Below are 14,611 nucleotides of genomic sequence, written 5' to 3' on the forward strand. Positions count from 1 at the left end.
AAAATAATAAAATTATATTGTTTTCAGAAACTTGAATTTAAAAAGATTTTGTTAGGGGATTAAATTTAAATAATTTATTTTTTATATTTAAAAGAGTTAATTAAAATTTTTTACTACATATTCTAACTTTTAAAATTTATTATATACTACAAATAGTTTAAATTTTAATCTCGATCTTGTAAAATTTTTCAATTCAGTTATTTAGATAAATTTTAAAAATTTTAATAAAATACATTATACATGAAACTATATCATTGAATGCGAAATTAATAAAAATTAAAAAAGTTACTTTTTTTTGGACATGATGATTGTTTAAGAGCTCATTATTTTAATTATATAAATAAAAAATGCATTTTGAGTATACACGAGCTTAAATTAAAAGGTTTAGTTTTATTAGAAAAAAAATTAATTTGACTTTATTTAGACATCAGTTAAAAATACATAGGCTTAATGGAGCTTCCTTCCTAAGTGTTTCATACTAAGGTTCGAGCCCGAGACCACTGATTGAGGGAAAAGGGACACCGATCTTCTTATTTTTTTTTTAAATAATTTTTTTACCAGAGATGATATTAATAATTTAAAATTAAAAAAAGCCTCACCTAATCACCTAGCATTCATCATCCATTTATTTCCATTTCCTATTTAGTTAATAGATTCATCTAATCCATGGACATAATTGGTAAACCACACATCAAACAGCTCCACCACCTAAACTTCTAAACCATACTCCTTATTAAATTTAATACTCTGACTTATTTTTTTAATTTATTAAAAATATTTTAAAATTCTGTTTACAGTTTCACAATTTTCACAGCTAGCCATACAAAGCCCCTCTGCGTTAACGTCACACATTTTCATCATTCATTTTCATGCCTGCAATTGCAAGCTGAAATTAAAATGATGGGCTCCTCTCCTCCCTAACAGCTATCCGTTAATATTAATAATTATTAATTTTTATTTATTTAAATATAAACCTTCCCGGCTAATTATATGCATCTTTCGCTGCATATATATTAAGCTGTTTTCTGAGTCAAAAATTGCGTTCTACTTCTTCTCTCTTGCTTTGTTTTTCTAGTTGCCGGATCTCTTTGAGACCTATTCCACCGTTCTCTTTCTCCAATTATTGTAGGTGATTCACTTTCCCTGAAAATTTTTTCAATTTTTCCCTGGAATGGAAAGTTGATTCCGCAGACTTTTTTTCTTGGACAAATGATTGTCGAATGCTGAGATTTTAGCAATAAGGAAACTGGTTTTGGCGAAGAGAGAACAAGAATGGAAGCTGGCAGAGGCAAGGCGGAGAAGAAAGGAACAAACGATGTCGTACTTCAAATTTCGACGACACAAGAATCTTGCTTTGCTTCTCAGGAAACCAAAGATACGAAAGCTTACACTGTTTCAAAGAATTCCCAGTTGGGTTCTTCTCCAAAACGTTCAAAACTTGAGTTGATAGAGTTGGAGAACTCAAGTTTGAGGATCCAAACATCCACGTTTGCAACCTCTCCTTCTTCTTCAGACATAGCAAGATATAGCCCAGTTCCTACCCCAACTCTAAACAAGCCTCCAAAAATCCCAACCACCGATTCCATTACACGAAGAAAATCGCTTGCACGTTCTGAGTTTTTGAAGCCAAAATCAAGATTGGTAGAGGCACCATATCCAAATGATGCAAACTTAAAAGAAGAAAAGATCCGGTTGGTGAATTCAAGCTCGCCTTCTAGTACATCACCTAATGCAGCTTCACCAACTAACACAGTTAGCGTGTCCGCGCAGAAAGATAGCTTGAAATCTGCTCCAATTACCCCGAAAACGCCATTAATTGGAACCCCAGGACCGGATGAGGAGGATGATGAGGAGGTATATAAGACCGCAAGTCTTAAAGTGAGCAAAACAATGGGTAAGAAATGGAAAATATTGATCTTATTTGAGCTGACTGCATTTGTTTGCTTTTTGGGGTTGTTAGTTGCTGGTTTGACTATTGATAGATTGCAGAATTCTACAGTTTGGGGGTTGCAATTATGGAAATGGTGTGTGCTGATATTAGTTATTTTCTGTGGTAGATTAGTCACTGAGTGGTTTATAAATATTTTGGTTTTCTTGATTGAAAGGAACTTCTTGCTAAGGAAAAAGGTGCTTTATTTTGTATATGGATTGAAGAAGAGTGTTCAGGCCGTTATTTGGTTGGGTTTGGTGCTTCTAGCTTGGGGCTTGTTGTTTAATCGAGGAGTTAAGCGATCCAGGCACACTACAAAGATTCTAAATCATATTACAAGAGCTCTTGCTTCTTGTCTTATTGGGGCTGCTATATGGTTGCTCAAAACTTTGTTAGTTAAATTGTTAGCATCTTCTTTTCATGTCACTAGATTCTTTGATAGAATTCAAGAATCAATCTTTCATCAGTATGTTCTTAAAGCTCTTTCCGGGCCTCCTGTGATGGAGATGGCTGAAAAGGTTGGAAGCAGCAATAAAATGCCAGGCCAGCTGAGTTTTAGCAATTTGAAGAAGCAAAATGAAGAGAATAAAGAAGAGGTGATTGATGTGGATAAGCTTAAGAGGATGAAGCACGAGAAGGTTTCTGCTTGGACCATGAAAGGATTGATTAATGTGATTACAGGTACAGGGTTGTCTACTCTCTACAACGCACTCGATCAGTGTGATGAGGAGGAGGGTGAGCAGGACAAAGAGATTACTAGTGAGTGGGAAGCAAAAGCCGCTGCTTATAAGATTTTCAAGAATGTAGCAAAGCCGGGAAGCAAGTGAGAATATCCACCTCCTTAAATTTCTGCAATATTGCAATGGCAGACTGGTGATTTGTTCCAGGGTCATCTCACGTTTCTTTCTGTTTAATGGACTAGGTACATTGATGAAGAAGACCTCCTGCGCTTCATGAAAAAGGAGGAGGTGGACAATGTGATTCTACTGTTCGAAGGAGCAGCAGAAACTGGAAAGATTAAGAGATCAGCATTAAAAAATTGGCTGGTTAGATCTTTGTCAAATTTATTATTCTTATAAATTTTCTATGTGCAAATCTGCCATTTCTAAATCCTTTCTTGAGGCCATAAAATCTTGTATTGTCATTCAATTTCAGTGTGATTGTCATTTTGCATAAGATGTTTCCAGTTTTATAGTCAGAAAATGAGAATTTGACACAATCATAAATTTAGATTACAATAGTTTATCATGAATTCATAAAATAAATAGAACTTTAGAGCCTGTCAAAGAAAAATTTTCGAACATCTAGTCTCTTAGCATATGAGTTCTAGTTTGCAGGTGAACGTTTACAATGAACGCAAATCACTGGCACTTTCCTTAAATGACACCAAAACAGCAATAGAGGAATTGAATAAGCTGGCTTCAGGAATTGTGCTTCTTGTGATCATTATTGTCTGGTTACTTACGATGGGGTTTTTAACAACCAAAGTTCTTGTCTTCGTTTCATCTCAACTTTTGCTGTTGGCATTCATGTTTGGTAACACTGCCAAGACAGTATTTGAAGCCATTATATTTGTGTTCGTGATGCATCCATTCGATGTTGGTGATCGTTGTGTCATTGATGGAGTACAGGTAAGGCCTTAATCCTGGAATAGGTATTAATTCTATGATTATGTGCAATTCAACTTGATTGATACTTTGGTATATTGCAGATGGTTGTTGAAGAGATGAATATTTTGACAACAGTATTTTTGAGATACGACAATGAGAAAATATTCTATCCAAATTCAGTTCTAGCTACCAAACCAATCAGTAACTTCTACAGGAGCCCAGAAATGAGTGATTCTGTGGAATTCACTGTTGATGTTTCCACTTCAATTGAGACTATTGGAATTCTGAAAGCTAGGATAAAAGCGTAAGTCAAGTCTTATATTCCTCTGGTTTATTATCCTACTTTTTTTTTTCCTCCATTGTTTCATGTGCAAATTACAATGTTTTGTTTTATGATTTCAGGTACTTGGAGAGTAAGCCTCAGCACTGGCGTCCAGGCCACAGTGTGCAGGTTAAAGAGATTGAAAATATGAACAAGATGAAAATGGCTCTCTATGTTAATCACACGATAAACTTCCAGAATTCTGGAGATAGGGGCAACAGAAGATCTGATCTAGTATTAGAGATGAAAAAACTTTTTGAAGAACTTGGTATAAAATATCATCTTCTTCCTCAAGAAGTTAATATTAGCTACGTTGGCTCAGCAGCCTTGGCAGTCCCACCTCTCACACGATGACGGTCCCTCTCCTTCTTGCAATAATTTGCTTCTGTTGTATGTATGCTCCTTTATTCTTTGAATTTGTATCATTACCATATGTATCATTCTTGAAAGTTGAGCTTTAAATTTCTGATATGGTAAAACAAGGTTTCTAAAGGTAATCTTGGTGATACGCGAACACCCAAAAAATGGGTTTTGGAAAACTACAATGTTCTAAACTTTGTTCTTGTTCTTTTTGATAATTGGATGTAAAGAAATATTGATCTCATCATTTTATCTGATTCTTCATTTAACTTTCTGGAATTAAATCATCGGCATTTCATGGATGTCAGCTGTTATGGAGAGGAAAGAGGAGGATGTAATTCATCTCAAAGTGAAAATTCAAGATAGAGTTGATGGAGAATGTTCCATCCAAAGGTACGAGAAAAGAAGCAGAAATCAGCACTGCTATATATATATATATATATATATATATATATATATATATATATATATATATATATATATATATATATATATATATACTGTAGTTATTTAGAAATCAGATTATTGCAATTCTTTTATTATTTAATTTATTGTTGTAATTATTTTGGGTGAGTTTAATCAACCACGGATTAAAGGAGGTTGGTAGAGTTACTGCATTCCTAAAATTTTAATTTTGATTGGTCTATGTTAAATGTGGTTTGTCTTTCCCATATGTAGCTGATGCGTCCCAACCGCAAGTGCACGGGTCGTACAAGTAGTATAGAAAAATATCGATCCCACGAGGAGTTGTGTTAATGATTGAATTTTTAATATAAAAGTTGACTAAATTGAAGTATTTATGAAATTAAAATAATGAATTAATGGGTAATGGAGTATGAAATCTAAATGTGCAAATTTAATATTCTATTCAACAATGTATTAATTAAACTAAGATTTGCATCAAATTGAAATAAGCAAGTTCAAATATGGCAATATTTAAAATGGCAAATGATTAAATTCGATTAGAAATTAACAATGGTAAAAAGGCGATTCCGGAGTTCGGGATTTCATATTCAAGCTATTTTGGGATTTTCCCTAGCTAGCCCAATCCATGAAATTTATGGGTTTAAAGGAGATTAATTCTAAAATCCTTTGAAAACTCTTTCGAGTGAGACAAAGAGTGCCTTAATTAACTTAATCCTACTTTCGTGGAGTTAAAATTAACCAAGACCCATTAGGTTCTTTAATCAATCTATTAAAACCCTCTTAACCCTTAGTCTATTTCTATATCTAAGTTAATTAAGTCTAATTTCTTGATTAACTATCACTTGGTTTTCTCCTTTCGGTGCTTCAACCAAGGATTAAGAACATAACTTAATGGGGCCCTTCATTAAGCATGTGAATAAGCACACAAGAAATGGATTAAACCTCATAAATTCATTAAATTGGGACTAACCTACCAAATCCACAAAAATAACTAAAATATTACATCCCTTACTCCAATCAAAAGTAAACTACTCACTATCCATAATGCTTACAAGATATGATGAGTTTAAATGGAAATAAAGCTTTAATCTAAGCTAAGAAGTAAGAAATTAAACACTAGAAATGTAGAAAAATGTAAAGGAAGGAAGAAATCTGCAAATCTTGGTTAAAAATGGTGTGGAAGGTGAAAATGACTCCTCAAATTCTGCCTCTCTTCTCCTCTTCTTCTTTTCTCCTTTGCCTCCCTTCTAAAATGAGAAAATGGGACTATTTATAGCATTTTTCTGACATGGAGCCCTAAAATGGTATGTTCTAGGAGGAATTATTTGAGGGAATCTCCTGCCAGCTCATTAATGAACTCTTCATGGGATCAGATAAGTGGATCGCATACGGTATGCAGTCCCTTATGCAGTTTTTGGCTGGTTCTGGGTCACTTATGCGAAGCTGCATGACTTGGTGCATAGGTTATGCACAATTTCGTGAATGTGCATAAGGGAGGCGAGAATGTGCATAAGCTATGCAGTCTCCTTATGCACATTTCGGCCTCGGGAATGTTGATCTTTCTCCTTATGCAGATCTGCATAGCTTATGCGGCAAGTTATGCAGCTTGGTCAATGCATATTTCAGCTTGAAAACTTGTTTTGACATCTTTTGTCAGAGAAGACACTCCTCAATGGCAAAATTCTCTTTAGTCCTTCAAAACACCATTTTTCCTACAAAACAAAGTAAAATTACAAATTAATCCAAAATTTATAATTATGAAAAACTAACTAATTAACTAATAAAATTAGCTAAAAATGACTAATAATCAAATAAAAATGGTTATGAAATTAAACCTAAATGATTATGCAAAATGTATGCATCAAATACCCCCAAACTCAAGCTTTTGCTTGTCCTCAAGCAAACTTTAAAATGAAATGCAAAAAATTTTTAGGGGTGCCTTATCCAAAGAACTATGAAAATCACCTATTAAAGTAACTTAACACACCTTCAGCCATACCAGCAATCCATATACCCATCCTTCAAAATGCAAAGAATCTAATGCTTATCCAAGCTTTCACCGCTTAGCCATCAAGTCAATTATCATTCAAAATCCCCAAACCAACAAATCAAAAGAGATAGTCATGCTCAAAAAGAATTCTAGGACAATTGATAACCAAAGTATCTCAACATGGAATGATAGAATTGAATGAATAGATGAATAGTTTTCCAATCCCATAGGCAAATTCCCTACTCCTATCTCCACTAATGTAGCAAGTACTATCAAGAGATCAAAGGTTTTTTAGGGATGTAATGAGGCCATGGGGTTTAAAATGAGGCTAAGAAGAAAGATGGGTAAAAAGTATTCAAAGCATGAGAATATTTTCAATTTTTAAACATAAGGTACACTTCTTATTTTATTATAATTTTTTTCTTTTTCTTCTTTTTTTCTTTTTTTTGTATATATGGAGGAGAGAAGTACACAATGAGAATTGTCAAGTGCTAGCATAGTTTACAAAACACATAAAAATGGAGGGACATTTTGATACTTTAGACTTGTATTTTGCATTTTCTTTTGATGATTGTCCCTAAAAATGCCACCCCCAAACTCATTTCTTTTAATACTTTGGGTGGATTTCTTTCATTTTGAATGGCAATAGTGAAAAGCACATATACTAGCACTTTTACAAGATGACAAGCACTTCTTCTCCCTTTTTTTTGTATATTTTTTCTTTTTTTTTATTTTTTTAGAAAGTGTACCTAATATTCAATATTATTCTCATGAAAAGGGTTGGAGTGTTTGGTTCATTGGCTAGGTAGCAATAAGGATTTCAAGAAAAATTAGGGATAAAAAGGCTCAAAGGGGTTTTCAAAGGTCAATTTTAATTAGGAAAAAGGGCCAAAGGTTTAAAATGAGAAGGTTTAAATCAAAGAATGCCTAATCATCTCTCTTTTCAAGTATAAGTCGATATTTCGCCTTGAAAGGTTTAGAAAATTTGTTCTAGGATTGGTGAGACATCATTTGACTACCTTATATCCAATAACTCCTCTAAACACTCCAATCTCTAAAGGACTAGTTGGGTGGCTTTTTGGCTAAGAAGATATAGGCAAGGGATAAACACTTCAAAACTTTGCACCTCTTAGGAAACTTTCGATCCACAAACCCAACTAAAGGTAAGTCAAATCACTCTCATAGGCAACTTTTCAATACTCAAGGGATTTGGCAAAAGATTTTAATGCATGATGCATGATTCCTAAAAATGAGCAATGCATTAACTAAATGGAAGAAGTCTATTTGTGTGCAAAGTGTATAATTTCTAAGTGATGTATAATGTGTGTGTAAATGTGTTATGTATATGTATGTATGGATGTATATGTAAAATATTTACAATATATGTAAATGAAATGGGATGAGATGTTCCTATACTCAAAATGTAAAAAAAATGAAGCAAAAATCAAAATGAATGTGCACCCCCAAACTCAAAATTAGACATTGTCCTCAATGTCTCAAGTAGTGCATTATCAAAATTCAAAGTAAAGAGAAATTACCAGGAATTGTGAAATTTAAGAGCAAAAGGAAAGAGTTACAGTATAGAGCGATGAGAATTCAAGGAATAATGGTGATGCATAAGAGGTCAGACAGGTTATGCAGAGTAAAGTGTCAGTCCAAAACATGTGCATAAGTAGGGTGCATAAGCCGCAAGGCTCGCATGAGTGGCAATAAGGGTTGCATAGGCTATGTAAAATATTTGCAAAAAATTTTTTTTTTTTTTTTTTTTTTTGGTCATGCGGAAGTGCATAAGTTATGCACTCTCCTTATGCAAGTCTCAGCAGGTTTTAACTTTTCCAGAACATGTGCATAAGTAGGGTGCATAAGCCGCAAGGCTCGCATGAGTGGCAATAAGGGTTGCATAGGCTATGTAAAATATTTGCAAAATTTTTTTTTTTTTTTTTTTTTTTATTTTTTGGTCATGCGGAAGTGCATAAGTTATGCACTCTCCTTATGCAAGTTTCGGTGACCCTTGAAATTTTGAGGAGCGAAGTCATGCGGGAGTGCATAAGTTATGCACTCCCCTTATGCATCTCTCGGCGGTGGTTGTTCGTAAATCGGTCATGCGTATGCATAGGTTATGCACTCGCCATGCAATCGCTCGCAATTTTTGGAATTTTGGTTGGTGGTCATGCAGATGTGCATAAGCTATGCACTCGCTTATGCACTCGCGTGGGTTTTGAAATTCGTAATCTTTGGTTATGCGTATGCATAGGCTATGCACATTGCTTATGCAGTCTCGCAACTTTGGTTTTTCTGTTGTCGGTCATGCGTATGCATAGGTTATGCACTCTGCTTATGCACCCCTCGGCAAGTTTGAATTTTTTGGAGTTTCTGGTCATGCGGAAGTGCATAACTTATGCACCTTCCTTATGCACCCTTCGGCAGGTTTGATTTTTCTGGGTTTCTGGTCATGCATAAGTGCATAGGTTATGCACTCGCTTATGCACCCTTCGGCACTGGAGTTTTGGATTTTTGGTTATGCGTATGCATAAGTCATGCACTCTCCTTATGCAAACTTCGGCAGAGAGAGAAAATGAAGGATTTGAAGTTATGCAAATGTGCATAAGTCATGCACTCACCTTATGCAAGGTTTGACAGATATGAAATTTGACAAAATGAGGTTATGCAGAGTTGCATAAGCTATGCACTCTCCTTATGCACTTGCAATAAAGGTGAAAATGGCAAGAATTGTGGTTATGCAGGATTGCATAAGCTATGCAGTTGCTTATGCACAATTCAACAAAATTAAGATTGCAAAGAAACATGATTTGCAAGTGTGAAAAATACCCTAAAATGAAGAAATATAATTCCATGAAGCATAAACCATGAGAAGTTTCACCAAAAACACATCAATATATACAAAGTATATCAAAAAGGCATCACACAAGCATGTAAAAATGGATCCTACATAAAAGACCTTTGAGAACTATGCCATTTTAAGACAAATTCTGCAAATCAACATTTAGCACATAAAACTCCATAAAATTTGCATGAAGTTGCATCTAACCACAAATGATGAAATGAAGTCTCCAAGTTTTGCCAAGAAAATGCAGCATTTTTACCTTGAATCCTACAACCCAAAGAAGCTCAAACTGCAAAAATGACTCACTTACCACCATATTAAGATTAAAATCACACATACTTAAAAGTCTCACACCCAACCTCACCAAAAACACAAGCCATCTGCTGCAAACACCCTCTTTGCTGCAGAATTTTCTTCTTCTCTCGCATAAACCAGATTGCACTCAAGGATGTAATCTATCTGCTGCAGACTTTTCCTTTCTCGCAGATTGCATTTTTCCTATGCAATAAAAATATTTCAGCTCACAATAGTTCACCATCCTTTATTCATTGATATACATCTACAAGGGACAAGATTTAATAATGTCAAAAATTAAATTTGAGGAAATTTAAGATAAAAACAAAATTAATGAAAAAGAAATTAAATCAACAAAAGCAAAATAAAAGGACTTGGGATGCCTCCCAAGAGCGCTCATTTATAGTCCTTAGCTAGACTCTTTTCATGTTTCATGGTGGCTGAAATTGGAATTTGTTGCCTCTGTTTCCAATAGGTGCTTCAATGAATCTATACTTCATTTTCTTTCCATCACATGAGAAGATCCTTGTTTCTTTGTCTAAAAATCCTACCATTTCTTTCTTGATAACCTTTGGTGCATCTTTTCTTTGAGAGATGGTTGCTTTACTTCACTTTTCTCCACTTCCTCAAGTTGAAAGATTTGTGCCATATGACAAGGTGGATTAGTATTCAAATCTTGTGCAAATGCAGCCTCTTTTGGATTTTCATCATTGATACTCCTTCATGGATAAGACAACTTTCAAGAGAAGCCTTGGATAGCTCTTTCTAAAGTGCTCTTTTACTAACTCATCAACTATATCAATTCTCAAACAAGAGTCTACATCTTCATGTTGCTTCTTCTTATCATTGCCAATATTGAAGACTAACGATCCTCTCCGATTCTAAGAGTAAGCTTTTCACCTTTCACGCCAATCAAAGCACCACCAGTAGCTGTGAAAGGCCTCCCAAAATGATTGGCATATGAGAATCCTCTTCCATGTCCAAAATGACAAAGTCAATCGATGTAAAATTTTCCAACCTTCAGTGGTATATTTTCCAAGATCCCTTCGATATTTAATTGATCCGTCGCCAATCAAGAGAAATGTGGGTTGGCTTAAGATCTCCCATGTTAAGCTTCTCATAGATGGAGAGGGGCATAAGGCTTACACTAGCCCCTAAATCACATAAAGCTTTTATAGAACATGATTCCCAATATGGCATGGAATTGAAAACTCCTCGATCCTTGAGCTTTGGAGGAAGTTTCCTTTGAAGGATAGCACCGCATTCCTCGCCAAGGCTACAGTCTCATAATCTTCAAGTCTTCTTTTATTTGAGAGAATTTCTTTCAAAAACTTAGCATAAGAAGGCATTTGGGAAAGAGCATCAATAAAAGGCACATTTATATATAGCTTCTTCAAAACCTCTAAGAACTTTCCAAATTGCTTATCAAGCTTGGCTTTTTGAAATCTCTATGGAAAGGGAAGTTATGGCTTGTAAGGCTTTGGAGGTATATATTTCTCTTCTTTCTCTTCAACCACCTCTTTACCTTTTCTTGCACTCCCTTTTTCACTCTCTTGTTTTTCATCTCCCTCAACATCTTTCTCATTTTCTCTTTTTTCAACTTTTTCACTCTTCTTAGTATGCACTATTTTACCACTCCTCAAGTGTGATGGCATGACATTGCTCCCTTGGATTTTCTGTTTGACTAGGAAGTTTCCCATAGAATTGGTACTTGATGAGCATGCTTGTTGTGCAACTGATTTTCCAAAGATCCTATTGTGTGTTTGCATTTGTTCGAGCCTTGCTTTCATCTCTCTCAACTCTTCATCACGCTTAATTTGATTAGCAAGAATTTGTTGTAATAAAGCCTCCGTGGTGGAACTTTGTTCTTGCTGTCTTGGTAAAGGTGCAGTATTTGCATTCTTTTGCTGAAAACTAGGTGGTGGTTGCCTAGGTTGTTGGTATTGATGCTCTTGTTGTTGTGATGGAAAGTTCTGAGTTGAAGCTTGATTTTGCTGATTCTCCCATGAAAATTGGGATGATTCCTCCAAGCATAGGAAGGATAATCTACTCCACACTCATTGTTCCTTCGCATAAGTAACTTGTTGAGAACTTCCAGAGCATGATGATGAACCGACTAGCATACTTAAATCCTCCATTTTCTTAGCAAGGACATTAGTGAGTGCATCAAATTTGGCATTGATCATGTTGAATGGATCAAGCTCATACATTCCAAAGAACTTGCCTTTTTGAGTTGGAGTTGACCCTCTTGGACTACTCCATAGATGACTGCTTCTTTGCTATTTTCTCTAATAACTCATAAGCTTCATCTTCATGCTTAATGATGAATTCCTCCGCTTGAGCATCAATGATTCCTCTGATAGCAGGAGTGACATTTGTGTAAAAATTCTGGTTTATCATCCATTTAGGAATGGCATGATGTGGACATTGTCTCTCCAACTCCTTCCATCTCATCCATGACTCATAAAGAGTCTCATCTTCTCTTGGTCTAAAAGCAATCATTTGATTCCTCAACTCTTGAGTTTTTCCAGGTGGAAAGTATTGGGCAAGAAATACATCAGTGAGCTGCTCCCAATTTGTAATTGAGTTGTGAGGTAAAGAATCAAGCCAATCCAATGCTTTATCTTTCAAAGAGAATGGAAACAATTTTAGCCTTGCTGCATCATCAGATACTCCAGGTTGTTTTTGCATGTCACAAATCATAGCAAACTTCTTCAGATGTGTGTGTGGATTTTCAGAAGGATGACCCCCAAATTGAGAATTCTGAATCATTTGAAGGACTCCAAAATCCATCTTGTAACTATTTACATCAATTCTTGGTCTTGCTATGCTCTCTCTCAAGTCATCAAAACGAGGAAAAGCATGATCCATCATACTTCCCCTAGGCACCTTAGCATTAACAACTTCTTCACCATGGGCTGCATTTTCATTATTTTGATCATTTCCAGCATTACCAACACCAATTCTAATTCTTTCATCAGCCATGTCTGCTTCTAATTCAGTTTCTATCAAGGCTTCTTTTCTTTTTCTGGTTTCTTTCTTGTTGGCCTTACAAAATTTCTCAATTTCAGGGTTGAATAATAAGGATGTATCACTTGTGCTTCTAGCTCTTCTCATAAAAGATTAAGAGTACCTGAAAAAGAACAAACAAACACAAAATGAAAAGATAACAGAGATAAAACTAAAAAAACAACTAAAATAATCAAGAATTTAATCTTAAGCAAACAAGTCCCCGGCAACGGCGCCAAAAACTTGATGCGTCCCAACCGCAAGTGCACGGGTCGTACAAGTAGTATAGAAAAATATCGATCCCACGAGGAGTTGTGTTAATGATTGAATTTTTGATATAAAAGTTGACTAAATTGAAGTATTTATGAAATTAAAATAATGAATTAATGGGTAATGGAGTATGAAATCTAAATGTGCAAATTTAATATTCTATTCAACAATGTATTAATTAAACTAAGATTTGCATCAAATTGAAATAAGCAAGTTCAAATATGGCAATATTTAAAATGGCAAATGATTAAATTCGATTAGAAATTAACAATGGTAAAAAGGCGATTCCGGAGTTCGGGATTTCATATTCAAGCTATTTTGGGATTTTCCCTAGCTAGCCCAATCCATGAAATTTATGGGTTTAAAGGAGATTAATTCTAAAATCCTTTGAAAACTCTTTCGAGTGAGACAAAGAGTGCCTTAATTAACTTAATCCTACTTTCGTGGAGTTAAAATTAACCAAGACCCATTAGGTTCTTTAATCAATCTATTAAAACCCTCTTAACCCTTAGTCTATTTCTAGATCTAAGTTAATTAAGTCTAATTTCTTGATTAACTATCACTTGGTTTTCTCCTTTCTGCTTCAACCAAGGATTAAGAACATAACTTAATGGGGCCCTTCATTAAGCATGTGAATAAGCACACAAGAAATGGATTAAACCTCATAAATTCATTAAATTGGGACTAACCTACTCAAATCCACAAAAATAACTAAAATATTACATCCCTTACTCCAGAATCAAAAGTAAACTACTCACTATCCATAATGCTTACAAGATATGATGAGTTTAAATGGAAATAAAGCTTTAATCTAAGCTAAGAAGTAAGAAATTAAACACTAGAAATGTAGAAAAATGTAAAGGAAGGAAGAAATGCAAATCTTGGTTAAAAATGGTGTGGAAGGTGAAAATGACTCCTCAAATTCTGCCTCTCTTCTCCTCTTCTTCTTTTCTCCTTTGCCTCCCTTCTAAAATGAGAAAATGGGACTATTTATAGCATTTTTCCGACATGGAGCCCTAAAATGGTATGTTCTAGGAGGAATTATTTGAGGGAATCTCCCGCACTCATTAATGAACTCTTCATGGATCAGATAAGTGGATCGCATAAGTTATGCAATCCCTTATGCGCTTTTGGCTGGTTCTGGTCACTTATGCGGTCGCATGACTTGGTGCATAGGTTATGCACAATTTCGTGAATGTGCATAAGGGAGGCGAGAATGTGCATAAGCTATGCGCTTCCTTATGCACATTTCGGCCGGTTCGAATGTTGATCTTTCTCCTTATGCAGATCTGCATAGCTTATGCGCAAGTTATACGCTTGGTCAATGCATATTTCAACTTGAAAACTTGTTTTGACATCTTTTGTCAGAGAAGACACTCCTCAATGGCAAAATTCTCTTTAGTCCTTCAAAAACACCATTTTTCCTACAAAACAAAGTAAAAATTACAAATTAATCCAAAATTGATAATTATGAAAAACTAACTAATTAACTAATAAAATTAGCTAAAAATGACTAATAATCAAATAAAAATGGTTATGAAATTAAACCTAAATG

General features: G+C 34.9%; 1 protein-coding gene and 1 non-coding gene across 2 annotated transcripts; both read left to right on the forward strand.

Annotated features, from left to right (window-relative positions):
* Positions 1 to 1,008: 1,008 nt before the first annotated feature.
* On the forward strand, positions 1,009 to 4,370 carry LOC131170543 (mechanosensitive ion channel protein 10-like). Its single transcript, XM_058129749.1, has 5 exons — positions 1,009 to 2,753; positions 2,853 to 2,976; positions 3,268 to 3,561; positions 3,642 to 3,844; positions 3,943 to 4,370. Exons 1-5 carry the CDS (start codon positions 1,273 to 1,275, stop codon positions 4,214 to 4,216), a joined length of 2,376 nt encoding a protein of 791 aa, XP_057985732.1. The 5' UTR covers positions 1,009 to 1,272; the 3' UTR covers positions 4,217 to 4,370.
* A 7,817-nt stretch (positions 4,371 to 12,187) lies between these two features.
* On the forward strand, positions 12,188 to 12,295 carry LOC131170900 (small nucleolar RNA R71). The gene has a single exon (XR_009141664.1). It is a non-coding gene; the product is annotated as a small nucleolar RNA R71 (small nucleolar RNA).
* The last annotated feature ends 2,316 nt before the right edge of the window (positions 12,296 to 14,611 follow it).

This window comes from Hevea brasiliensis, chromosome 11 (assembly GCF_030052815.1).
Source record: "Hevea brasiliensis isolate MT/VB/25A 57/8 chromosome 11, ASM3005281v1, whole genome shotgun sequence".
Classification (NCBI taxonomy): Eukaryota; Viridiplantae; Streptophyta; class Magnoliopsida; order Malpighiales; family Euphorbiaceae; genus Hevea; species Hevea brasiliensis.